Source organism: Schistocerca piceifrons, chromosome X, assembly GCF_021461385.2.
Source record: "Schistocerca piceifrons isolate TAMUIC-IGC-003096 chromosome X, iqSchPice1.1, whole genome shotgun sequence".
Lineage (NCBI taxonomy): Eukaryota > Metazoa > Arthropoda > Insecta > Orthoptera > Acrididae > Schistocerca > Schistocerca piceifrons.
Genome location: NC_060149.1, coordinates 709,562,970 through 709,589,230, shown reverse-complemented (window position 1 = coordinate 709,589,230; position 26,261 = coordinate 709,562,970). Strand labels below are relative to the sequence as shown.

General features: G+C 33.5%; 1 protein-coding gene across 1 annotated transcript in view; it reads left to right on the top strand.

Moving 5' to 3' along the window:
• The window catches only part of LOC124722659 (rho GTPase-activating protein 45-like), a 699,512-nt gene that overhangs the window by 573,567 nt on the left and 99,684 nt on the right, over nt 1–26,261 (top strand). Inside the window, exons 12-15 of the mRNA XM_047247804.1 lie at nt 1,674–1,869; nt 2,332–2,465; nt 9,501–9,689; nt 9,779–9,963. Of these exons, the coding sequence (XP_047103760.1) occupies nt 1,674–1,869; nt 2,332–2,465; nt 9,501–9,689; nt 9,779–9,963 (704 nt within the window). The remainder of the gene's footprint in view (nt 1–1,673; nt 1,870–2,331; nt 2,466–9,500; nt 9,690–9,778; nt 9,964–26,261) is intronic.

The following is a 26,261-nucleotide window of genomic DNA, read 5'->3' as shown; positions in this document are numbered from 1 at the left end:
AATACAGCATTAGTCTTATCATTATTAGAGCTGCAGTCAACAAAAATCACTTCTCAGATCTTTCCGATTTTCGAGCTCCAGAGGAAAGGGCAGCTTGGAACCAAGACTATGCACCAACTAATAGCGCACATTTCAAAAAATTTCTTCGTGGTTTGGCACCTGGATCATGTCTACGTATATATAACACAGTGTTGGGAACACAACAGGTTTTCCATTTTCACTCTTCGATAGAAAATAAACCATCGGTACAATAACTCAAAAATGAAAGCATGTAACGAGCTTTACTATGATTTTATGGAACGATATGAAGACTTAGGGCTGAGAACAGCTGAACCGACGATTTTGCAACGAGCAGCAGGTTTCAGCAAGAAACAAATTCAAAGAGGTTTTGACGGTCTAGGTCAATTGATGGGCAGATTCAAGTTTATAACCATTTACAGTCCTATTAAACCCTTTTTTTGCAATAAAAATTTGACTTGTTACGTATTATGATTTCATGTCCGGTATAACCACCCAAAAATTTAAACGACCAAATGCAAAGGGTGGAAAATAAATAAAAATATCAACAAATGAAAGTCCTTATATAACATATTTTCATAATTCTAGTGAGTTATATATCTTGTACTGTTTAGTGTTAAGAATGTTCCAGTACAATCTTCAGGAAATATTACAGAGTGATCAAAAAGTCAGTATAAATTTGAAAACTGAATAAATCACGGAATAATGTAGACAGAAAGGTACAAATTGACACACATGCTTGGAATGACATGGGGTTTATTAGAACCAAAAAAATACAAAAGTTCAAAAAATGTACAACAGATGGCGCTTCACCTGATCAGAATAGCAATAATTAGCATAACACAGTAAGACAAAGCAAAGATGATGTTCTTTACAAGAAATGCTCAATATGTCCAACATCATTCCTCGACAATAGCTGTAGTCGAGGAATAATGTTGTGAACAGCACTGTAAATCACGTCCGGAGTTATGGTTCAAATGGCTCTGCGCACTATGGGAATTAACTTCTGAGGTCATTAGTCCCCTAGAGCTTAGAAGTACTTAAACCTAACGAACCTAAGGACATCACACACATCCATGCCCGAGGCAGGATTCGAACCTGCGACCGTAGCGGTCCCGCGATTCCAGACTGTAGTACCTACAACCGCACGGCCACCCCGGCCGGCTGTCCGGAGTTATGGTGAGGCATTGGCGTCGGATGTTGTTTTTCAGGATCCCTAGAGATGTCGGTCGATCACGATACACTTGCGACTTCAGGTAATCCCAAAGCCAGTAATCGCACGGACTGAGGTCTGGGGACCTGGGAGGCCAAGCATGACGAAAGTGGAGGCTGAGCACACGATCATCACCAAAGACACGAGCAAGAAGTCTTTCACGCGTCTAGCAATATGGGGTGGTTCTAATAAAACGCCATGTCACTCCAAACATGTGTGTCAATTTTTACCTCTCTATGTACATTATTCCGTGGTTTATTAAGTTTTCAAATTTGTACTGACTTTTTTGATCACCCGGTACAATTTTTAGAAAGCTTACGTGTCCGGTACTACTCACCCTCTCCTATACGTAAATGAAATGGTAAACTTATTTCCATCCGTAACATCGGCGTATACGTAGAGCGGCTGATGTGAGCACACTGCTGTAGCATGGGGTGTGTAGTTCCAGGAGCTGTGTGGACGGAGCGCCTTGTACGAGCCAGGAGCACACTATGCAGAGCTGGCCAAGAACCCTGCCGACTGTGAGGAGGAGCTACTGGAGGACCCGTTCATGTTCCAGCTTTTCTACTCGCCGCACAGCATGATCGAGGTCGAGCGCAAGTCAACGGGCTCCATCGAAAGTGAAGATATGTACCAAGGTGAGCAGGTCTTCAGGATTTTCATCATTGTCTTCATTAGATAACTTTCATTCACATGAGTTCATATACTTTTATGCTTTCGCAGTTTGTGTGTGTGTGTGTGTGTGTGTGTGTGTGTGTGTGTGTGTGTGTGGTTGGGGTTTGTTAGTTCGCTCTGAAGAAGAACACTGACTGTAACCGTTACAACGTTCGTAATTTTGTTTATGTGACACTAGAGCACTCAGTGCCTCTAGTATACGGTGAGTGATTACCTTTATGCCTTTCATTATTTGTAATTTTAAAATAAGTAAATATAATCCAGTTCACACATGTCATAGCGGAAATAAGTCTTTCGTTGTGTACCTCCTCAAGAGAATCATTGGCAAATGAGGTTCAAAGGATGGTAGGTAAGTGAAAGGTAATATAGATATCTAATTATAAAGAAGCTTGCGACTTTCTCAGAGAACGCTATTTTTTCTGTAGATTCTTCTCTCTTCGAGCCCGACACTAAGCAGTCGAAAGCTGCTCTGACACACAATTTTCGCTCTCTGAGGACACCTGGCCGTTGCCGAGAATGTGATTCGTACGTCTACTTCATGGGTGTGGAATGCATAGAGGTCAGTAATATTGTTTCTTCATGTCCACATAACATGACACGCTAATATAGTTTATACCAGATTAGATACTGTTATCGTTAAGAACCACAGAGGTCAATTTATTAGACATACATACAATATCAGGTCTCGTGCCATTTTACTTGTGCGTCTTCCTGTATCATATATGATATGTAAGTACCTGACACTGATAGGATTCCTGCCAAGATACAGTGGATTCGAGCGGGAGATCTTATAAAAAAGCTTAATCAATCCGTTCAGGTTGGTGTCAGTCAACATACACCTAAAATATAAGATATATATTGTTTTATTTCATGCGTAGCAAAGATTTTCAAACGGATGATAATCTTGTGCAATTCATTTAGATCACACTACCACTCAACACTGAACTAACACGTAATACTTTGAATACCTACAACGACCAAAAGCTTACTTAGTAGCTGCCTTACAAATGGAACAAGTATAATTTTTGCATGGTTGCATAGTTTACTATTTGCTTGTTTTATTATCTGGCATTTCCATCAGTGGACAAGTGACGTTAATTCTAAGGGTGCACATTTAATAAAATTAAAATGTCTCCTGTAAATAAGTTACTTGTTTCTATTTTCTACTATGTCCCATGCGCTTAGGTGTTACAGTCCATTTTCAAGAGTTACAATTTACACTTTGAGCTTAAAGTTGCTTTTGCTTCCCACGTAGTATTAAAAACGAGCCTGCTGTAAATTTTGCGAAAATGATAACATGGATGGTACTGAACGTAAAAATAACTGTGGGTTTTTTTGCATTGAACATTATACAAGTGTCATCTACATCTGTGAAAAAAAATCTGCATTCACATTCCCGCTTGACAAAAGTTCCAATATTATCAACAACTACGACACCAGTTGACTGCTCACTTGCTTGATAGGTCAACATTCCAGCCCTGTAAAATTCGTAAATGGTTCGTGGGAATAATGTCTATCGTTTATCCTCTGTGTAAGCTCAAATTTCAAAACTGTGTGATCTTACCGTCGTGGTCATTTTGTATGATATACACATGGGAAGGAGTAATACAAGGTCTGTTCAAAAAATTCCGGAACATTCGTAATTTCGCGCCAATTGTGTGTTGGAGCGAAATGAGGTTGGCATCCCTGCATACGCCTGTGTTTGTGTATAACTACAGGAAGTTTCTTTGTTATGTTTGTCAGTTATAGTTCAGTGCTGTATTGAGGAGAACGTTGTACCGCACAGTTAGCGAACTTCGAGACGGCAGAGTTAGAGAATCAAAGCGTCTGCATTAAATTTAGCGTGAAACTCAAGAAAATCTTTACAGAGACACATTAAATGTTGCAGGAAGCCTACGGTAATGAGTACTTAACTCGTACTCGGTGTTGCGATTGGTTCACACGGTTTAAAAACGGCCGGGCGGAAGTTAAAGATGCCTCTCGTTCAAGACGCCCTTCGACGTCGAGCGATGACGCTCATGTCAGGAACATCAAGGAAATTGTGCGTGCCAATCGAAGACTGACGGTCCGAGAAGTTGCAGAAGAATGTAACATTTCGGTTCGATCATGTCATGAAATCCTGACACAGCAGCTAGAAGCGCATCGTGTTGCCGGCAAGTTCGTCCCACATCTCATGAGTCAAGACGAAAAAGACCTTCACCTCGCAATCTGTAAAGAGCTTTTACATCGCGCAAAGGAGAAGGAGATGTTTCTTAAGAAAATCATAACTGGTGATGAGACTTGGGTCTACCGTTATGATGTTGGTACCAAGGTTCGATCTTCACAGTGGGTCAAGAAAGGTTTTCTAAGACCAAAAAAACTCGTTAGTTCATGTCAAACATCAATGTCATACTGATAGTTTTCTTTGGCTTTGAAGGATAAGTTCATCATTAATTCGTGCCACAGGGACAAACAGTTACTCGATGGTAATATCGAGACGTGTTGCGATGCCTGTGAGAAAATGTGCGAAGGAAACGGCCTGAAATGTGGCGAGACAAATCAGGGCTCTTGCATCACGATAAGGCACCTGCACATTCATCCCTGTTGATGCGTGACCATTGCACAAAAACCGAAATCACTGTGCTGAGTCGTCATCCGTATTCTCCAGGTCTGGTCCCTGCGGACTCTTCTTTATTTCCAAAGCTGAAAACTCCGTTGAAAGGACGAAGCTCTGCAACAATAGAAGAGTTAAAAAAAAATTCGCGCGATCCAACAAGAGGCGTGTGATCACTGCTTCCGGAAGTGGAAACAGCGCTGGGAGCTGTATATCAGTTATGAAGTAGAATATTTCGAACCATGTAGAAATACACTACTGGCCACAAAAATTACTACACCACGAAAATGACGTGTTACAGACGCAAAATTTAACCGACAGGAAGAAGATGCTGTGATATGCAAATGATCAGCTTTTCAGAGCATTCACACAAGGTTGGCGCCGGTGGCGACACCTACAACGTGCTGACATGAGGGAAGTTTCCAACCGATTTCTCATACACAAGCAGCAGTTGACCGGCGTTGCCTGGTGAAACGTTGTTGTGATGCCTCGTGTAAGGAGAAGAAATGCGTACCATCACGTTTCCCACTTTGATAAAGGTCGGATTGTAGCCTATCGGGATTGCGGATTACCGTAGTGCGACATTGCTGCTTGCGTTGGTCGAGATCCAATCTTAATATGGAATCGGTGGGTTCAGGAGTGTAATACGGAACGCCGTGCTGGATTCCAACGGCCTAGTATCACTAGCAGTCGAGATGACAGGCATCTTATCCGCATGGCTGTAACGGATCGTGCAGCCACGTCTCGATCCCTGAGTCAACAGATGGGGACGTTTGCAAGACAACAACCATCTGCACGAACAGTTCGACGACGTTTGCAGCAGCATGGACTATCAGCTCGGAGACCATGGTTGCGGTTACCCTTGACGCTGCATCACAGACGGGAGCGCCTGCGATGGTATACTCAACGACGAACCTGGGTGCACGAATGACAAAATGTCGTGTTTTCGGATGAATCCAGGTTCTGTTTACGGCATCATGATGGTCGCATCCGTGTTTGGCGACATCGCGGTGAACGCACATTGGAAGCGTGTATTCGTCATCGCCATACTGGCGCACCACCCGGCGTGATGGTATGGGGTGCCATTGGTTACATGTCTTGGTCACCTCTTGTTCGCATTGACGGCACTTTGAACAGTGGATGTTACATTTCAGATGTGTTACGACCCGTGGCTCTACCCTTCATTCGATCCATGCGAAACCCTACATTTCAGCAGGATATTGCACGACCGCACGTTGCAGGTCCTGTACGGCCTTTCTGGATACAGAAAATGGTCGACTGCTGCCCTGGCCAGCACATTCTCCAGATCTCTCACCAACTGAATACGTCTGTTCAATGGTGGCCGAGCAACTGGCTCGTCACAATACGCCAGTCATTACTCTTGATGAACTATGGTATCGTGTCGAAGCTGCATGGGCAGCTGTACCTGTACACGCCATCCAAGCTCTGTTTGACTCAATGCCCAGGCGCATCAAGGCCGTTATTACGCCCAGAGGTGGTTGTTCTGGGTACAAATTTATCAGGATATATGCACCCAAACTGCGTGAGAATGTAATCACATGTCAGTTTTAGTATAATATATTTGTCCAATGAATACCCGTTTATCATCTGCATTTCTTCTTGGTGTAGCAATTGTAATGGTCATTAGTGTAGGTTCCATACCTCATTTTGACAGTAATGTGCTTCTCCATCTTCATTGAAAGTTAGCCTCATCTCAATAGAAAAACAATGTACATGTCGAAATACAGGTTATAAAGATTAATTGCGTTCTTAATTAGGTAAACTTAATTTCGAATTTGATGAGATCGCTCTGATCACAGGCGAAATGCTACAGGTAGTATTTTTTACGTCTACAGAATGAACACAATGGCCATAGACAATTTTTAGGATGTCGTTTATGGATATTTTCTGAATACTTTTTCGTAAGGGACCATAGTCTTCGTTACAGATATTTTGTTAATAATATTTCGTCTTCTTTCACAAAATTTTTATATCCAACGTAATTACTGACCAATGCGTTTCAGAGATACACCTGCATTTTCAAGGACAAAGACAATGGCGTTACATGTGCTTCAGCTTTTTACTCTACGGTTACAAAACGACACCATTGTTATTTCCAACGAGTAAACTGTCTCAAGTGAAATTAATAAGGTGAATCCTAGGGGAATAAAGTACTGCAATAGGTTATTTGTGTTTGACCACATAATATTCGTCCCCTGCATTGGCGAAAAACATATAATTTGTACCACATTAACGTAGGTTCCTTAGTAAGAGAGCTATAAAACTTTTTGAAGCGATGATGCAGCCAAAACAGTACGTCTGAGATGTCCTTTCAGAGTGTGCAGAGAATAACGAGTTTCTCCATACGGGGGCCCTGTCAGATGGCCGACGATGGCATACAAATGCTAGAACGCCCAATATGTGTGACAGTCACAGAGCCAGTGACAGGCTATCATGCAGTCAGTGCCATTCACTCAGTGCAGCATATAAAAGATGTGGCGTCTTGCTACCTAGAAGTTTTCTGCGATAGTGGCGTGTTAGGTCGTTTACATGTAATTGTGTATGAGTCTGGGCCACGGAGCCCATTGTCGCATTTGGGATATAAGTTGGTAACGCGACAATAGCATATACAGTCGTGAACGGTTCGGAGATGTGCTCTCGGTCTTCTTTCTATTGCGAGTCTAATAACTGTGTTGCATCCTTAATCCCGTGGGCATGGAAATATTATTCCACGGCAGTAAAGACATTTCCGCGTGGCAACGTCTATGTACCAGTGGACAGAGTCATTTCGCTTAGTGAATGGTTACTGTCTTCACGCGAGCTATTTTTATTTACAGACCGTGAGAAATTGTATGTCATTGCGCACACTAATTACTAAGTAGCATATCATTGTTGTACAGCTGAGCCCTACTTAGTATTCATTATGGACATTGTTGAGGTACTTTGTATGAAACGCTTGGACGTCTTTATGGATATTCTGGAAGTTAATAACAATCGGACTAACAATATAGGCCAGCATTTATAATTTCAAAGATATAGCCAGTTTTCGTTAATCTTTTAATACAGATACAGGTCGATGCAACATTCGAAATTTCGGAAGATGCAGCTGCCCAGTTAGCTACAGGATAGTAGTTTTGGCCGACTATTCTTTTCAGTCGACAAGATAAACTAAGATATTCGCACACTCTGAGTGAGAAGAATATACGACAACATAAATGGTAGAACTGAGACTGTGCAATGACATTTCAGTATCAAGCTAAACAAGCTCAAAACTTCTCGCTTCCCACGCCCGGGTTCCCGGGTTCAATTCCCGGCTGGGTCAGGGATTTTCTCTGCCTCGTGATGACTGGGTGTTGTGTGATGTCCTTAGGTTAGTTAGGTTTAAGTAGTTCTAAGTTCTAGGGGACTGATGACCATAGATGTTAAGTCCCATAGTGCTCAGAGCCATTTGACCCATGCTCAAAACTTGATTGCCTCATTTCTGGTGTACAAGCTCCCTTTGCCCATAGCTAGTTGAGCTGCCACAAACAAATTTTTAAGCTACCTCTTTCTATCATAACAGTGTGTACCGAAATGTAAGGAAATAAAATAGCGTAGTACGTTATTGATATTCGTAAAAAATTCTCAGGGCTACAACCAAGTTCTCTGATAATGCTGTGTGCCAATCACATCTCGTCAGTACTGTCCTCCTGCAAATAGCATTTCTATGCCGACGGCACCCAGCTTTACCACAGCGCCCTACCTGAAGATTTCGGTACTGTGGTCTTCCTGATGAATGATGTGATCGTCCAGATGAATGATGAATGATGGTATTTAGCGGTTAGGTGGACCCAAATCTTGAGACTAAAACTAAATGAGGAACAGTCCCACTTAATGTTAGTATCCCATCAAAAATAGTAAGTTCTGCACTCCGTGAGAGTTACCACCCACTCTTCTCAATGGTATTCCAATACCATATCATAAAACAGTGAAGAACTTGGATGTAACTTTGGATGAGCATCCCAACCAGTTAGGAAATACTGTCGCTACATGCAGGAAGACTTTCACTTTACTCTATACCTTCAATATGCTTCGTAACAAATCTCAGTTGGATGCGAAACGTAAATTTGTGCAGTCACTCGTTCCACCAAACCTCCACTATTTAGATGTAATCCAACATGCCGAAAGTAGTGAGAAGTGTGGAGACTGTTGGAATTAATCATGAATGCTTGTGTGTGTGCATTAGCAAAATCCGTTTATATGATCATTTCACTGCTTCATACATTCAGTTAGGTTGGTTACGACCAGACAGTTTACGGGGCAATATTATGTTATGTGTAGTTCCTTGCTCGCCAGCGCGCATGTACACCAGTACCTTGCATCAGAGATGTAATACGAAGTACGTGTCATCTCACCATTACCGCAAGACAAGCTCTCACTTATTTAGTATCATAGATGTCTCCATCCATAAAACAAAGAATTCGCAAACTCAACGGCTCTTGAATAAGCTACCCTATACGTTGTGCACAGTTCACTGACCTACTGCTCTTAAGAAGATGAAGCACTTCTTTCTGTCAACCGCATAACGTTTGTCAAAACTTGTCGTATATGGCCCGATATCCCTCTTTCAAACAGTAATGGAAATGTATTCGTATTCATTTATGTCAGTCAAGCCTCTTTCATTTCCCTTCTTTTTAGTATTTGGGTTTTATCGCGTTCCTTTATCTATCCCCTTCTCTTATGTCCACTGCTACTAGTACCACAGTTTAATCCCGCCTGCCTGTAATTCGTCTTTGTGAATTTCTCACGAAAGACTGTAAACTGCGATTTTGTCTCAACTATAGTAATTTACAAATATTGTAGTCCATGTTAGATGTAAATTATAACGTTGCTTGAAGAAAATGTAAGATACGTAGAATGCCCGATCAGATGTAAGAGAGAACCTGATGGCCTTAACCTTGCATTTTAAATAACTCAATAGATAAAAAGAAGTAACGCGTACATGTGGCTTCTGTGTTTCAGTGTGGAATGGTGTGCCACAAGAAGTGCGTTGTAGGGCTTTCTATCACGTGTGGTCATCGCCGTCTGCCTCGCAAAGTACCAGTGTTCGGAACAGACTTGAATAACTACTTGTCAGAAACGGCACACCTCATTCCGTTTATTATCTGTAAGTGTATCGATGAAATAGACGCCCGTGGTCGGCAGTCAAAGGTAAGTCTACTGCATACAATTTACACGCTCTCTCACAGCCACCTAACGTACAACATCGATCGAGAAGTTCATTTCTCTGTGTGTCACAGGGCATATACAGGGTGTCTGGAGTGAAGACAAAATTGGATAAGCTGTGCAACGCTTTTGAAATAGGTGGGGACCTTGTTGACCTCTCAGATATTCATCCAAATGTGATCGCAGATGTGCTGAAGATATACCTACGGCAGCTCCCCGAGCCGCTGCTGTCCTTCAAGCTCTATCCAGATTTTGTGAGGTGAGCTTCTCTTGTTATTAACAGTGATCTGTGCAACTATAGTTTAGGTACATCACCAGCTTAATACACTACTGACTTTTTGCCGTGCTGAGCCGCTAAAGTACTTAATACTAGTCTGCGATCAGTTTCCTCTGATCTTTCTACATCTTAATAACAAATTCTTTATGTTGGTGCTACTGTTTTGATAGTGTTAAAAGTACGAGGAGCATTCAGGCAGTAGTGCAATACATTTTCTTCTGAAAGCTCGTCGGTTTTATTCAGGATTCCTATACACCTAATTAATTTCACTCTTTCGGCTAAAAACCCTATTCTTCGATGTAACCTCCATTAAATATGAAGGCCTCCTTACTGGGAGGGCCTGCGTGCCGGCATGGTACCATCCTGCTGGTCGACGCTGGAGTCAACGTCTTACTTCTTCAGTAACCTTCCCATCATCCACGTGCTGCTTCCCATGAAGTGCATCTTTCACTGGGCCAAACAGATGGAAGTCGGTAGATGCGAGATCCTGGCTTTAGGGTAGATGACGAAGAACTATTCATTAAGTTCTGTGAGTTCCTCTCGGGTGCTCAAACTTGTTTCAGGCTTACCAACAGAGGTGTCCAGTTGTGAAGAGGGGTGTTTCATTGTGATGCGTCGATAACCTCTAATAAGAGTATATAAGAATATACAGCCTACAGTTGCAGGTTAACTTTATCGTTTACCTAGGTTTCAGCGTTAGTAATAACGTCTTCTTCAGAACGTGGAAAAAGTTAATATTATAATGTGCTAGTAAATTATATTAGATATGGTCATCCTACAGGATGCAACGTGTAGTACTTACATAAAATATTATTTAAATGTTTGCCTAAAACAAGCCATGTCCTAAGTCAACTTTATAAAACTTGATGCATAACCATAAGGTTTTGTCACTTCTATTAAACAAGCTGTAGCAATTCACTTTAAGCCCGTTGTATGGGCCTCGTCGTGTGACTAGGGACTGCGGACCGCGAGGGCTTCACGGTCTGCCTCACAGAGGGTGGCGCGCATGCGCGAGACGTATAGAATCAAACTCTTATTACGCACGTGTCAGATAACATTTTTACCATGCATTAATTTTATACTTTACTGTTGTAAGTTAATTACAGTATCCAGCATGACTACGGTTTACATTCTACTACAGAGCCTTATAAACTGACCAACAAATCTCGTATGAACATCTGTAGGAAAGGTTCTATTATTATAGAAACTGTAATGGTTACATGCATTATGAATTATTGTAAACCTAATATAGGCTGGAAGCCCTCGAAGTATGCCCTATTTTTTAGATACAGTTGATCGTTCAGTAAATGGCCTCTATCTGTAATTCGGTGTGCATAAATTTGTAGTTCCTCAAGCGTGTCGAGTCTATAGCCCTTAACTTCGTGATGTAGTAGCTCTATGCCACGTAAAGGTTTTGGTGTATGAGCCATTTGCACCAGATGTTCCGCAAAGGCTGACGACCGTGTTCCTACGCCCTTTATTGGAAGATGTTCTTTAAACCTTACTGCTATAGCTCTGCCTGTTTGACCTATGTACTAACATGGACAATCGTCACACATAATCTTATATACGCCTGATTTCGCTGACTTATCACAGTCTTTCTCAAGGGTATGAACCAAATTAGGACATGGCTTGTTTTAGGCAAACATTTAAATAATATTTTATGTAAGTACTACACGTTGCATCCTGTAGGATGACCATATCTAATATAATTTACTGGCACATTATAATGTTAACTTTTTGCAGGTTCTGAACAAGACGTTATTACTAACGTTGAAACCTAGGTAAACGATAAAGTTAACCTGCAACAGTAGGCTGTATATTCTTATATAAACAATATCAGTTGCTGTCGCTGCATAAAAATGTTAAAAATTATCGAATAAGAGTGTTCTCATGTTCCTACATTGTAGGAGTTACAGCGGTGTGTGGCCGGCCAACACGCGGGCGTGGGGCAGGTTTTCGCCACCGTGCTACGATGATGACAAACGCTTCACCCAACAACAACTCACAGTGCATTTGTTCATCGCCAGGACTCCGTAGACTTTCTGCAAGCGCCTATGAACATCTGCGATGCTCTGGTTTTCCGCCAGAAGAAACTCAGTAACAGCCCTCTGCTGGGAACCCAGTTCCATTACGTACCCCATTTTGAAGGCTATGCATAGCGCCACCATCAATCAGAACTTCATGAAACTATAGGAGCTGAAGTGCGGATATTCCACGATGTCCCATAACAAATTCTGCAGTTTTCCAACCGTAGCGGAGAAAAAATGTGTTTGCTTTACTGACTTAATGCCCCCCTTATATACAATAACCATTCCGCTGATGTACGGAATGAACCGGCAGTGTTATTTGTTGAAGAATATAGGGTGGATGTTTTGAAGAACATTCGGGAAGAATCAGTTTATATCTACAGTGTTGGGACAGGACGAACAGAATATGTTGGTTGAGGCGACGTGTTAGTCGTTTTGCGATAACTTCGTCTAAGTTACGAATTCTATCTCGGTTTTCACGTCACTTAGAGCCAGGCCAGGCTACAGGGTTTCCGCTAGCAAGCCATTATCAGACTTCGTAGATGGAGACGATAACCCATCTCCAGTATCGAACTAGTGGCTGCAGACCATTGAAAGAATATCAGTCTGAAGTTTCAGAAATCTGTAATATAAATTTCGAATAGAATAGAATGCCTAGTAGATTTCCAGAGCTGGAACCTGTTATTTGCTAACAAAAGTGATCTTCCAGATGTCAGCTACTCTTCTTTCCACCATCTTCCAGAAAGAAAACTTCTCCCTAGGGCCTATAAAATTCTTGTTGGCCAGGTGGTGACATTTTGTTGACAGTCGTCAAGTCAGCTACAAAACAGGTTCTTCAGAGTGACTTATACTACTATGTAAAAACTTAGAGCTGATGCATTCCCCTTGAATTTCTACTTATTTGAAATGTATTTCATCTAGTAGCGTGCCTCATCCTTTCTGGGATTAGAACCTTGTACTTCACTGGTGTCCAATGCTGTAAAGATTTTACATCCTTACTTTTCGCAAAATATTAACCTCTGCGAATGGACTGTTCTTGATTCATCGAAAATAATTCACGTCTCACCTCCTGCGTTACCCCTTAATAATATTACTAATTGCTATAATTCACCATCCAGTCATATAACAATCAGTTTGTTTTCAATCTTTTTCCATGCCTCTTTTGTCACACAGACGTTACATTCTGTTGCGGTTTTATAATAAATGTAGATTGATGTTTAAAAGTGAAAGGCAAACAAACAAGGTTTTGTTACCCTACTCTTTGTTGATTAATAACAAGCCTTATTAAACAATAGCTTATTAAATTAGCATCAGATAACAAATGTCTAGCGTCTGTGAAGCCAATAGTGTGCTATAAACCAAATCTTGGAGACTAAAGATGTTAAGTACTGCACAGAATATTTTGTCATATCTTTAGGCAGGAAATGTCTAATCGAGTGGTCATTACACATTCTATGTTACAACTGTTAAGGGCTTTAACTGACTATAGTGTGATGCATCTGAATAGGGAAAGAAATTGAGAGAGAGTACATACAAATAAATGATAGGCACTGCACGAGAGTCGCAGTAAAGTACCTGCATCATATGATCTCTGAATTCTAACACACAGTGACACAAAATTATTATTCCTCTGATGAGACACACATGATTATGTATAATAGAGGAGATGAGTTCCTCACTACAGTATAACGATACATTTATTTTAAATTACAGTGTGATAATAAAATGGGACATATTCAGATCAAAATTTATTGCCACACTGAAACACACAATATCTATGACTGTAGAATAATTAAATTCTAAAACTTTTAACACAGATACTGAGTTAGGTGATGCAGTGCTTACACTTGCATTAGGGAGGAAATCGCCATCCAGCCTTCCAACCATCCAGCTTTAGGTTTCCCATGATTTCCCTGAATCAGTCCAGGAAAACGCCAGGATGATTCCTCTGGAAAGGAACTGGCCAATTTCCTTCCCCATCCTTCCATAATCTGAGCTTCTGCCCCATCTCTAATAACCACACTACAGACATGATGTTAGACTCTAACCTTCCTTCCTTCATTTCTTAACACAGGGAAGAGAGAAATAAATTATCTTATCCGCAATATATGAAATATACAAACATAAATGAACATAAATCCCACAAATCACGTTCAAACTACACGCAATAGTAGTAGGACTAAGAGTGTTTTGGTGTAAAGAGCATTTCTGAGTGAAAATTCCTAGGATGCCAACCTAGAACCCGGTTTCTCACTTTCCCCCAACCAAAAAATTGTGTTTCCCTAAATTACAATGGAAAAAATGGTGAACAAGCCTGAGTTATTTAAAACCCTTAGAAAATTATAGCAAAGCAAATCTTAATTAAAAGGAAATACGAAAATGTTAAATTTATTCAAATTACAAAACATGAGTTGGATGAACTTTATTTACTTTTTTACTGCGCTACACAAAATTTAAATTTACAGGTTTATCGAATTTATCAACATCATCTTTAAAAATTTTAGTATAACAATCTGGAAGAGTAATTTTATAATTTTATCTACGGGTAGTAAAATTTTATCTCCAAATTTAGTAGGTAAAAGTTCAGCTTTTGAAATTACACAAGATTTATGTTTCTTAACTTCTTATAATTTAGCTAAAAATTCTAATGAGCCATTACTATAATTGTTAAATTCACTTACTAGGTTTTCAGTGTTACAGTTCTTGGACATTTTTATTTATATAGGAAAAATTTAAGGAATAAAATTAAAATCTTTTCAATACATTTGGACCAAATTTTAATTTTTGAAAAACAAAAGGATCACAGTTTCGATCTTCTTCAGTTTTATGAAAATAATTCAAATGGGAACGAAAACAAGAGGTTAAGAGATCTTTAATTTTTTCTAAATTTTCGTTCCTTTACTTAATCAAAAATCTTGAGTAAGTATATTATGTTGGGAATCATAAGAGAAGCAATAGTATTATTTGGAATATTCCCATTAAAGAATGCATATAATTTCATTGTTACTTTTTGAGTATTTAAAACATTCATTCTTCCAGTCAAATTGATCACATAAATCTGATGATTTTGAATAAAATTGAAAGACCTTATATTTACATAATTTTTTTATTTTTTAAAATCTCTAAGAGAATCATCAGCCTTTAAAAGTTATTTGGTGGATCAAGATTCCATAAATCTTGTGGAAATCTTCATTTCTCCTATTTTTAATATAGTAATTATGTAATTGAACATGTTCGAATAAAGAAGAATCAAGTAATTGATATTTTTTGGTTAGTTTGGAAAACAACAAGAATATACTAAGGCATGTCATATTCTGTAGAATTATAACAATTAGTAACATCTAGTTCAAAATTCTTTTTTCATGTAAACAAGCAAATTGAATTGCTTGCAGTTCAAGGATGGAAACTGTAACATTTTGATTCTCCAGTCTTTCTTGTTCAAATACAAGTGAATATTTTGGTTCATATTTTACAGCACAAACACGAATTTCCTTAATTTTAACAACTATTTTAACTTCTTTCTAGAGTGTAGATTTATTATTATCAGTATTCCAATGAAGAATAGAATTAGCTTAATCTTTTCTCGAACTCCAAGTAAATACAACAATTAAATCACCTTCAAACATAATTCCATTACAGTCTTTAAAAAGTCCACCAAATTATTGTAATGGATAACGAACTTCAATTTGTTTAGTTTTAATTTTTCCATGGTTAAGAATATGTCCTTCCTTGTTTCATTCATTCAAGGGAAGGTAGTTAACTGAATAAGAATTGAAGCAGTATTAAAAGGATGCTCAATTCTAGATAAAACATTATTGGCTACTTTAATAGTACTAGCATCAATCAATTTTAAAACTTAATTATCAGTTAATTTAATATTTGATTTTCCATCATACACAAGAAATCATTTCCATCTGTATGAATAACATCAAAAGCCATATAAATTGCGAAAAATTAGGATGAATCGAAAAATCATCAAAGTTCATGTTAATTTCGGTTTCCTGGTTAGGAAGCTTTAAATTATTTTTTTGTTTCCTCATTAACAGGGTATGAAAAAATTGGTTCATGATTTAATAAGGAACAAATTCATTAATTCATCATTAAAATAAGTGTTACATTAGAACCAGTGAAGTCAATGAAATTATCATTTTAATCAGTTATAGTAATTTCTAAATACTGAAAAGTATTGAAAGTTGGAATTTTAATATGATGATTTGGTTCACAAATTATAGGTCCTCCAAATTCATAATTAGGTTTAAAAGAAGCAATAATATTAGTTGCTTGATGAAAATGATAATTATGTTTAACAAATATTCCATCAGCTCGATGTAAATTTATATTAATTAATTATAATGTGGTAATTTTAGGAAAACCTTAACCACAGTTTATGCATTACGTTCAATAATTTGATTACTAAACAATAAAACAATTATAATTAAATTATCTGCTTTAATATAGATAAAATTGGACTTTTTCAATGGATAAATTTGTCGATATTTTTCAAACTATATTGCCCAAAAGCAATTTCTATCATTTCGCCAACACAGTACAGTTAATTATTTTTTGATGTAATATTTGGAGTTAAAAAATCAGAATAAAAACCAACAAGCAAAATGTATTTAGCAGTTGCTCTTACACAAACAATCTATGATCTTTTTCAGAATAGAAGAATTATCACTCAATTGAAAAAATATACTCATTTATATTAGTAAAAAATTATGTAAGTAAATGACAGATTGCGACTCAAAAACGTGAATTATTGAAAAGAAATCAAAAAATCAACTTGGTAAACATTCACCAAATTCTATTCAAAGTGCTATTATATGACCAAGTGGGTTGAGAAAAAAAACTTTAATGATTTATAATTATAGTTTAGCACCAGGATAGATAATTAAGAAAAATTAATCATTTGTATGTTTATTGAAAAAACTTAGATCAGCCAAAATATCAAGAATTTCTAAAAAGAAATGAAGATAAAATTAAAGATCTAATTGTTAGTTTCATTGAAAATCACGACGAAATTATTCCATTAGATGAATGCGAAAAAAATTCAGTTGTAGTTTTCGATGATTTTAGTTTCGAAAATCAAGATATAGTTAGTGAATATTTTAATAGAGGAAGACATAAAGGAATAAATTGTTTTTGTTTAAGTATAACAATAGATATGGATAGAACTATTAAGGAAGGTAAATATGGAGAAGGGTTTCAGAACATTTTAAATTTTGAACATAAACATAAAAATGAAACATAAACATTAAAAATAAAACACTAAACATAAATGATAAATGAAATCATTAAACTAAAAATAAAAACGATTACCCTAATTTTGTTATTAATAAATGTTTTCAAAACATTATCACAAATTTTAAAAAAAAGCGAAAATAAACGGAAAAGTGAAAGAATGAAGAGTTTAAGAAATAGAAAAAAGAATTAAGAAATGAATATGAAAAACTTAAAGAAGAAGATCTACCTGTTATCGATATAATAGAAAAAGTTAACCAACCAATTGAAAAAAACAGTAAAGTTGAAAAACAGATGCTCCCTTATAATTGACAATATTTATATAAATTTAATGTTATTCCAGTACATGGAAAAGATGATGATATTATTCCTAAGAGTGACTACACATTTAGTGAATGTAAAATGAATACTTAATTAGAAAAGTATTGAAAAGAAATAATATTAAAATAAAAAGGAAAAATGTTAGAAAATAAATATAATTCAAGGGATTTTTGGTTTTATCAATCACAGTGAAGATCGTGTTTTCAGTTAATACCTGTTGCTCATTGTAAATATATTGGTATGTTACCAACGTAGCTCAATGGTGATAAAATAAATATTGGTGTAAAAAATATGAAGCAACATTTGGATTAATGATATACTCAATTAAAAAAGATGTGATTTAGGAACAGAATTTTATTCTCTTGATTTACAAAACTGTGCAAGAATTTTATTTGATTCAAATGCTGTATATAATGAAAGAAATCTACATAGACTAGAATTAAGTAGACAAAGTAAATATAATAATTTGATTAAACAATTGCTGAAGAATATTTTCCTAGTTTTCCAGAAAAAAATCTTAAAATATTCTGAAAAACCTGGTGTTTCTAATGGGATCAATGATGTTAGAAATTTAACTGATAGATTAACAGTAATTTATGTTGAAAATTAGGCAGGAAATAAATACTATCATAATGAGAAAGTGAAAATAATGCAAATGTTAACAAACAAATTAGCGATTATATTATTAATAATAGCAATGTAATACCATTTTTGATTAGATTATTGCATAATACACCATATACATTATGGAAAAGTGAAGAACATGGTAAGGCATTACTAAATTGGGGTGTATGTAATTTACCAAAGCCAGAGGTGTATCTATTGAATAGTTCTTAGCGAGGACCTTTTACTAAATTGCAAGATAGATTAACAGCTGATAATCCAGGAAAAAATTAGATGATATTGCCTATATTGACCATAAAGATTAAGAATCTAGACATCAAGTTGATAAAGACCTTTAATTAGCTGTAACTGAAAGAATAAATCCAGTCTTCATTTTGAGAAGAAGTAGCTGTAACTGCAGCTATACGAATTATGTATTAAAATTGAAAATTAATAATGGGATGAGAAGTTGATGAAAGTGGATGGAAATTTAAATTTCAAACCTTTTTAAACTGTATAAATGAAAAACTTTTGACTGATTATACTTTGCTACTAAGTAGGAAAAGAAAACCAAAATCAATTATACTTAAACTCAATGGCGAACAATTTAATATTAATAACTAATTTTTAACTGGCGTTCAAAGAAGAAATAAGAAGAAAAAAACGTGTGGAAATTTATTAGTTTCATGAATTATTCTTGTTGTGAAATAAAGGTTGAACATGTAACAAAACGGAAAGATGGTTGGCACTTCAATTAGCTGCATTACCTTCTTTAGCAACAATTGGTTTGCTTGCTGGTGACTCTACAGCGATTGCCAATGTCGTTTTAAATAATAAAAAAAGGTGACACACAAAATGAAGAAGAGAAACAACCATAATTTTAAATGACAAGGAAAGGAAAAGGAGTAAAAATAATTTCAAAGAAATAATCGTAAAGAGAAACAAACATTTAACTATTTTCGATATAGAAAAATTAATTAAGCAATTAAAAATTAAACATTTTCAATGTGTTTTTATGATTGTTTAATTACCTAATGAAGCAAAAAATTTAAACCGTGGAATAGTTAAATTAAATATATCTGATCATGTTGGAACTCTGCAATTAAAGAAATTGACATTTTTAGAAAGAAACCCAATAATGATTGAGGAAAATCAAAGGATTTTTCAGTCATTAGATCATAATATTCATAATGGGTTAATTTTAAAATTTTAAGATTTTTAGTTTAAAATAAAAAATTTTCAGTCATTAATATAATGAAAATTAATAAAAACATAAAACCATCATTTGAATAGTTACAATCAACAATCAATGATTTTCATTCACAGTAGACCCAAAAAGTAATTAAAGTAATTAAGCGTTTTCGACAGGATGTAATTCAAATTTGTAAAATAACTAGAGGTTATGGTGGCTATATTGGTAAAAGAATTGTGAATGTAAATAAACTAATTCATGCAAGACATGTAGTGCAGCTACGCTATTCACAGAATTAATTATCAAATCTTCTTATAAAAGCTGAATATAGTCGTATTTTAACTTAGTTGTGCTAGTAAAACAGAGTTAAGTAATCTTTAAGAAAAAATATGTGAAGATATTTTCATCAGCAGAGGTGGACAAATATGAACGTGTTTTTATGCTTCAAAATTTCTAGTTGTTGGTCAAAACATAAAGATAGTTTTAATATTTACTGATATATCATATTCTGATGAGAGTTGTTGACAAGCATTATAAAATAACTCATGATAATCACTTAAAATAGTTCACAAGTCAAATTTTTAACTGTAAGTTTAAAATATTGCATTAAAAATGCATGATGTAACGGTTCTTTGGTTTGACGAATAAATTAATTTATTTTTATTCTTAATATTGGAGAACAATAATAACAATTATTGTGCAAAAAGTTTACTGAGCACTTCATCCTCATAAATTAACTACAATTAATGGAAAACAAAGAACGTAAGGAATTCGTCCCATTTGTAAAAAACAAAGAGGAAATTTGTTAAAATTTTTTTGTATATGTTGTACTAAATATTCGTGAAAATATTACTAATGAAATACATAAACCAATTAGAAAGAATTTTAAAAGAAAATATTTAATTTCTTTTGTAATAGATGATTTAAGACAAGTTGCTTTACTCAAAAAGGATTCTCGAAAATTAAAAAGAATTTAAAAAACGAATAAAGGATAAAAATATTTATTATGTGCTATAGATGTTTTTTCAAAATTTGTTGGACAATCAAGTTAAAGATGAAAAACCAAAAATATAGCTGATTTTTCGAATAAATAAGTGTCAAAAAACATGAAATATTGCATTTATATATATATATATAAAAACATTCATATATATATATATATATATATATATATATATATATATATGATGGTAAACAATTCTGTATTTAATAATTTCCAGAATTATTGAAAAATTAATCATTATTCAACTTTTAATGAACTACAAACAACTGTTGCTAAATGGATTGAAGGAACATAAAAGAAAAAAATCTTGATAAACTTTGCTGTTCAAGGAAATTTTAAAAGGGGTGTCATAGTTTCTAAATTAATTCATGAATATAATTTCACAAATCATTCAACTATAAAATGGCTGTGAATGATGTAAATTAAAGAATTTGAAAAATCTTATTTAAAACCACAAATTTATTAGATACTGAATATAAATATAAAATTGGTGATAATGAATTAGCAAATTAGAGTAATTTTAGAAAAAGGATATGAAACAGATTGCTCATAAGAAATTTTTGAAATTGGAGATGTTAATCATTCCAATCGAGTCAGATATAACCTAAAAGATTTAAGAGGTGAACCAATAAAATGTTTTTTGTGAAGACAAATTTCTCAAAACGAATTTTCGAGATGTTTGCCTTCTGAGAAACCTTCAAATAAGAATGGTAATAAAGTTTATGTAAAATGGTTAGGTTTCTATAACTCACACAAAAGTTAGTTAAATAAACTAACACAAATTTTTTGAAATGTTAATAAATTTTCTATATAAATGGAATACATTATTGTAAATCTAGTCATGTTTGATACTGATTATAATTTTAATAGTGTTCATTGGGTTTATTAAAGGAGATGGAATCTTTTTTGATATTCAAATAAGGGTTAACAAAAAAGAATTAATGTCAAAATAATTTATGATTTTAAAATTTAGTTGCTAGAATCAAGTAGGGAATTAGAAAATTTTATTAGATATATACAAATATATTTATGACTGTTACATGAAATTTAATTATGAAAAAGTACTTGGGAATTTAGTTTTATATTCTAAGAAAATTTGTTAGTCAATATCTATCTTCACTCAATTGTTCCTATGAATAATTATGTAAAATACTGAAGTAATTTTTATAATATAATTTCCTTTCATTTAGTTATAAAAATTTACTGAACACAGCACATAATTAATACTTAAAACAATATTTATATTTATATATCTCTTATTATGTATTTGATAATGTACGCTTTTAACTGAGTTGAAATAACATAATAATCATCATTAACAATATAATCATATAATATTAAAATAACTATAGTTAGCCTTAAATTCGCATCGTTTAATTCAATTGATGCATGTGGTAATAATGTGTGTATTTCTTCATTTGCTTCAACTATTATTTCAATTGCATCATGTATTACATGTTTTAAATCTTCTATAGTTTTACCTTTGATTTTATTGAAATTTTCCAAATCAATTATTTTCTCTTTAATTTTACATTTGGCATATTTTCTAGTGGATGGTGAAACATCATGAGTAACCCAGTTTCTAAATTATTTAATGACATAAATTATTTAATAACATAACAATATATTCCAGATTTATTAATAAATATGGTGCATTTTTAATTTTTTAAGGGTGACTGAATTACCTCTTTAAAATTCAAAATATCATAGAATCATCTTTGTCATTACTTTTTCTAATAGTTGATCAGTGTCCTTATCTCTAATAACTCTGCAACATCTTTTGCTTTATACTAATGATTATTATTTCCATCAATATTATTGAAACATTTTTACGATTATCAATGAGTTAATTATTTTCTAAATCCAAGTGCTACTCCTTTCATAGGTATAACTATTTAAATATTTTTATTTTTAAAATTCAATAAAATTATTTCATTACAAATGGAAAGCGAAATTAAAACGATTTGTCCACTGTGCAATGAAGACAAAAAAATTCATAAAGAAATTACAACAGCAAGACTTAAGTTTCCCCAAAATAGGGTTGTAAAGATTGTTAGATAAAAGAGTGCTTCTTTGTATCTGGTATATTATAAGATTTATATGTTAAAAATGTGCAAAGGAAATTAAAAATTCTTCTAAATATATTCATAACAGTGATCATTCAAAAGATGTGTAATTAGCTTTAAAATGTAAAAAAGATAAAGGACGTGATTATCTAAAAGTTGAATTTTTTGTGAGAAATTAGTTTGCCGATTTTATTTACCAAAACATCTAATATTAGCATACCATGAAAAAATATTACAAACTAATTAAATTTTTACTTTTTTACTTACTCTTCTATGCAATTGCTTACATCTTTTAAAAGTCATTTTACCAACTGTACAACTGTTTAAATCTGATAATACATCATTTATATATTCTTTAAAACTGTTTAATTCTCGTAAGAAAATATTTTTTGCTCTGGAGCTGTATCATTCTTTTAAATCTTTTCAGAATATTGTAGTATTTTCGTAATTTGGTTTTGAAATATAATATGTATATTTCCCTGGATCTGTTATTTTTTAATATATTTTCAATTTCTAATATTTGTCATTGTCTTACTAAACACAGATTTGCCCATTAAATTGTCCATATCTTTTGCAAAATCTTTAGCTGTCTTTGTTCTTATTTCTATAATAAAATCGATATATTTCTTCAACTACTCTGATTGTTTAAAAGAGAAGACTCTATGAGTTTTCTTTAATTTTAATCCAAGATTTAAATATCGCTTAAGATTTCTATTACCTAAAACTAATTTCCTTTATTATTTATTGTTTTTATGATTTATTTCCTCCTATTGTTGCTAAAAGAAAATCATAATGTAAATCATGTGTTCCTCTTGAATATTCTAAATCAACTTTGAAAATATAACTCTTGTGTTTTAAGTATTTTTTCAACATTAAAATATTTTGGATCTGTCCACTCGAATTTTTGAAATGGTATAAATTGAGATATTGTTCAATCAAATATATTATTTGCATCTAAATTTGCAATATTAATTGATTGTTATGTTAGTATAAATTTTTTCATGTATTTGGTATTTGATTATGCATGTCTTTTAATACTTTGGGAAATTCCACATTGAATTACTTTTTCAATAAACGTAATCATACATTAATAATGAAAAAGTCTAATTCAGTTTTTGTCAATTTTAACATAGATTCCCAAGATAATCTCAGAGCTGTAAAGGATCGTGATGGGTTAAGTTTATAAGATTTAGTATATGTATCTCTAAAAATTTCAAAAATATTTCCTAAAATTAAAACATTAGATTTATTATATGTTTGTATATGGGTCTAGGATTTTTGATATAGAATTATCTAAAACTGAGTCTTTCATAATCTTGATTAGAAATATTATATTTATCAAGCCTTGAATAAAAACATTCTTTTTAGGTGATTTAGTTTTTTCTATTTTTTCTACAGAGTCCATATCTTCATGCCATAAACGTCTTTTTTTTAAATATTCATTCTAATTGTTCACGTTCAAAATATTTTGCTGTTTATCTGAATTGTTGTTCTGTAAGATCAGAAGATCATTTATCAGTACTTGATTTCATAATCTTTAAATGTATCTTCAAATCTTGAAGTTAATCCATCTTCAATTTGTTTACTGAAAGAAATATATTTTTGTTCATTATTTGGAATTGACTCATTATTTTTTATAACATTTGCTAATTCTTTAATAAACAGATGAACATTGAAATTTGTTTGATTTGGAATATAAACAGGAAGGATTCTTATAATTAAGATTGCAATCTTGATGTGCAGCTCCTAAATATTTTCCCATTAAAGACCAATGCTCTATTAGTTTCTTTTCTCCAAATTCAAATTCTTTTTCACAAATATAATAAGTTTCTGTATTTTTATAACTGATTACATCTTCTTTAGTCAATTTCAGGGTCATATTTGACTATATATTCTAGGAATTTCTCTTGATTCTTCTTTTAACATTTCAATGAGTTTTTGTGGTGTATAAATAAGAGGATTTTTATAATCACTATTGAAAAATTTAAAATAATAACTTAATAACATTGGTAAATGTTTTTGTAATTTATTAACTTAATATTTTCATGATTTGGTTGACAAGTTTGAAAATATTTTAATAAACATTCTAAAACTGCATAAATTACAAAAAGGACTTGTAATGAAATATTATAATTTCTAAAGTCAACTGTAATTCTTTCTTTTCTTTACAATAGTTTTCATCAGTGTCTAATTTTTCTTGTGAATCAAAATATCTTAGACATCTATGGCAAAGATAAATTCTTCCATTGTGCTTGGTTGTTTGTGTAGTAACTCTTCTAGAAAGATTTTTGATCCAACTGTATTATTTTTATTTTGAATTAAAAGAAGATTAACTCGCTTGTCGTGTGTGTGGTAAAGAGGATATACTAACTTCTTCTTCTTTTTCTTCACTGTTTTCTATACATAAACATTAAGTGAAATATTTTATTTCTGTTAAGTGTTTGGAATATCTGTTAGCTGAACAAGAAATTTAATATTCTCTATTTCAAAATTTTCATCTAATTCTAATCCATTAACGTTAAATTTACTAACTCTTTCTGCATCACGTTCTACAGGCTATAATGATGATTTTACTAAATAATGAAAACTATTTTGATCGTTATTTTTTATATTCACTACAGCTCGTTTATCTACAATTATTTTTGGTACAACAATTTAACAAGAACCTAAATTTGGATTGTGTCTATTAACATTCAATTCTAAATTATCATTATAAAATAAAAAAGAACCAGATTGTTTCCTTTGCATACCTGTCATTTCAATTAATAGTTTATTTGTTGATTTCTGATAATATTCCTCTAAATTGGTTGTTCTTAATAAAAACTTCATTAGATGTTTTAAAATTAAACTCTCGTGATTCTTCTTGTATCTTAAAATTAACATAAAATTTCATGTTAACATTCTTTGACTTAAAATATTCTTTAATTTGGTGATTATTTTTGCTTTAACTTGATTACAATTCTTGTGGCCCCAAAATTTAACAATATTATTAATTCCATAAGTTATTATTGTTGATGCAAAAGGAGAAGCTTTTCTAAAAATGGATTTGTTGATCTTAAAAAATCTTCATCAATTTAGAAAACTGGAATTTGATAAATTTTTCTGATTAATTTTTGTTTAATTTTTGATATTTATCTACTAGAAGTTTTTGAAAATAATTCTTATTATTATTATTACAGTTAATTTTATTCTCAGATCTATTGCTAAGATCGGTTAATTGTTGTTTATTATGGAGAGAATAATTTTTTAATTTTTCGTTTTACTCATTTTTTGAAGGTCTTTTGAAAATTTTTTACTGAAATCGTTATCATTATTAATTTTAACTGCAGTTCCTTTAAAAAGATCACTGAATGGCCACTTTCTAAATTTATAATAATTTCTTATTTTTTCAACAGACTTCATATAGAGCTTTTGCAGATTTTCCTCAATTCATTACAGTTTTCATCGTTATTAATATTGCCGACAGGATCTGCTACAAGATCAGTTAACTGGATTTTCTAAGTTTATAATAATTCCGCATTTTTTCTGCTTTAGCAATTGATCGAAGTTATTCTAATGTTTTATGTTTTACCTCTTTCTTATTTCTTTCTTTATTCATTTATTTCCTAGTAAATGGTTCAATAAATTGAAACAAATCATCCATAGTTACATTTGAATAACCTTTTCTTTACAATAATTTTCTAAATCTTTTAAACTCATTCTGCACATACCTTTGCAGTAATTTTCTAAGTTCTTAAAGAACTCAGCTTTGCCCATCATTTTTTATTGCATTTATAGAGAAGGAAATTTTATTTTTTTATTAAAATGTTTACTATTAGAAGTAA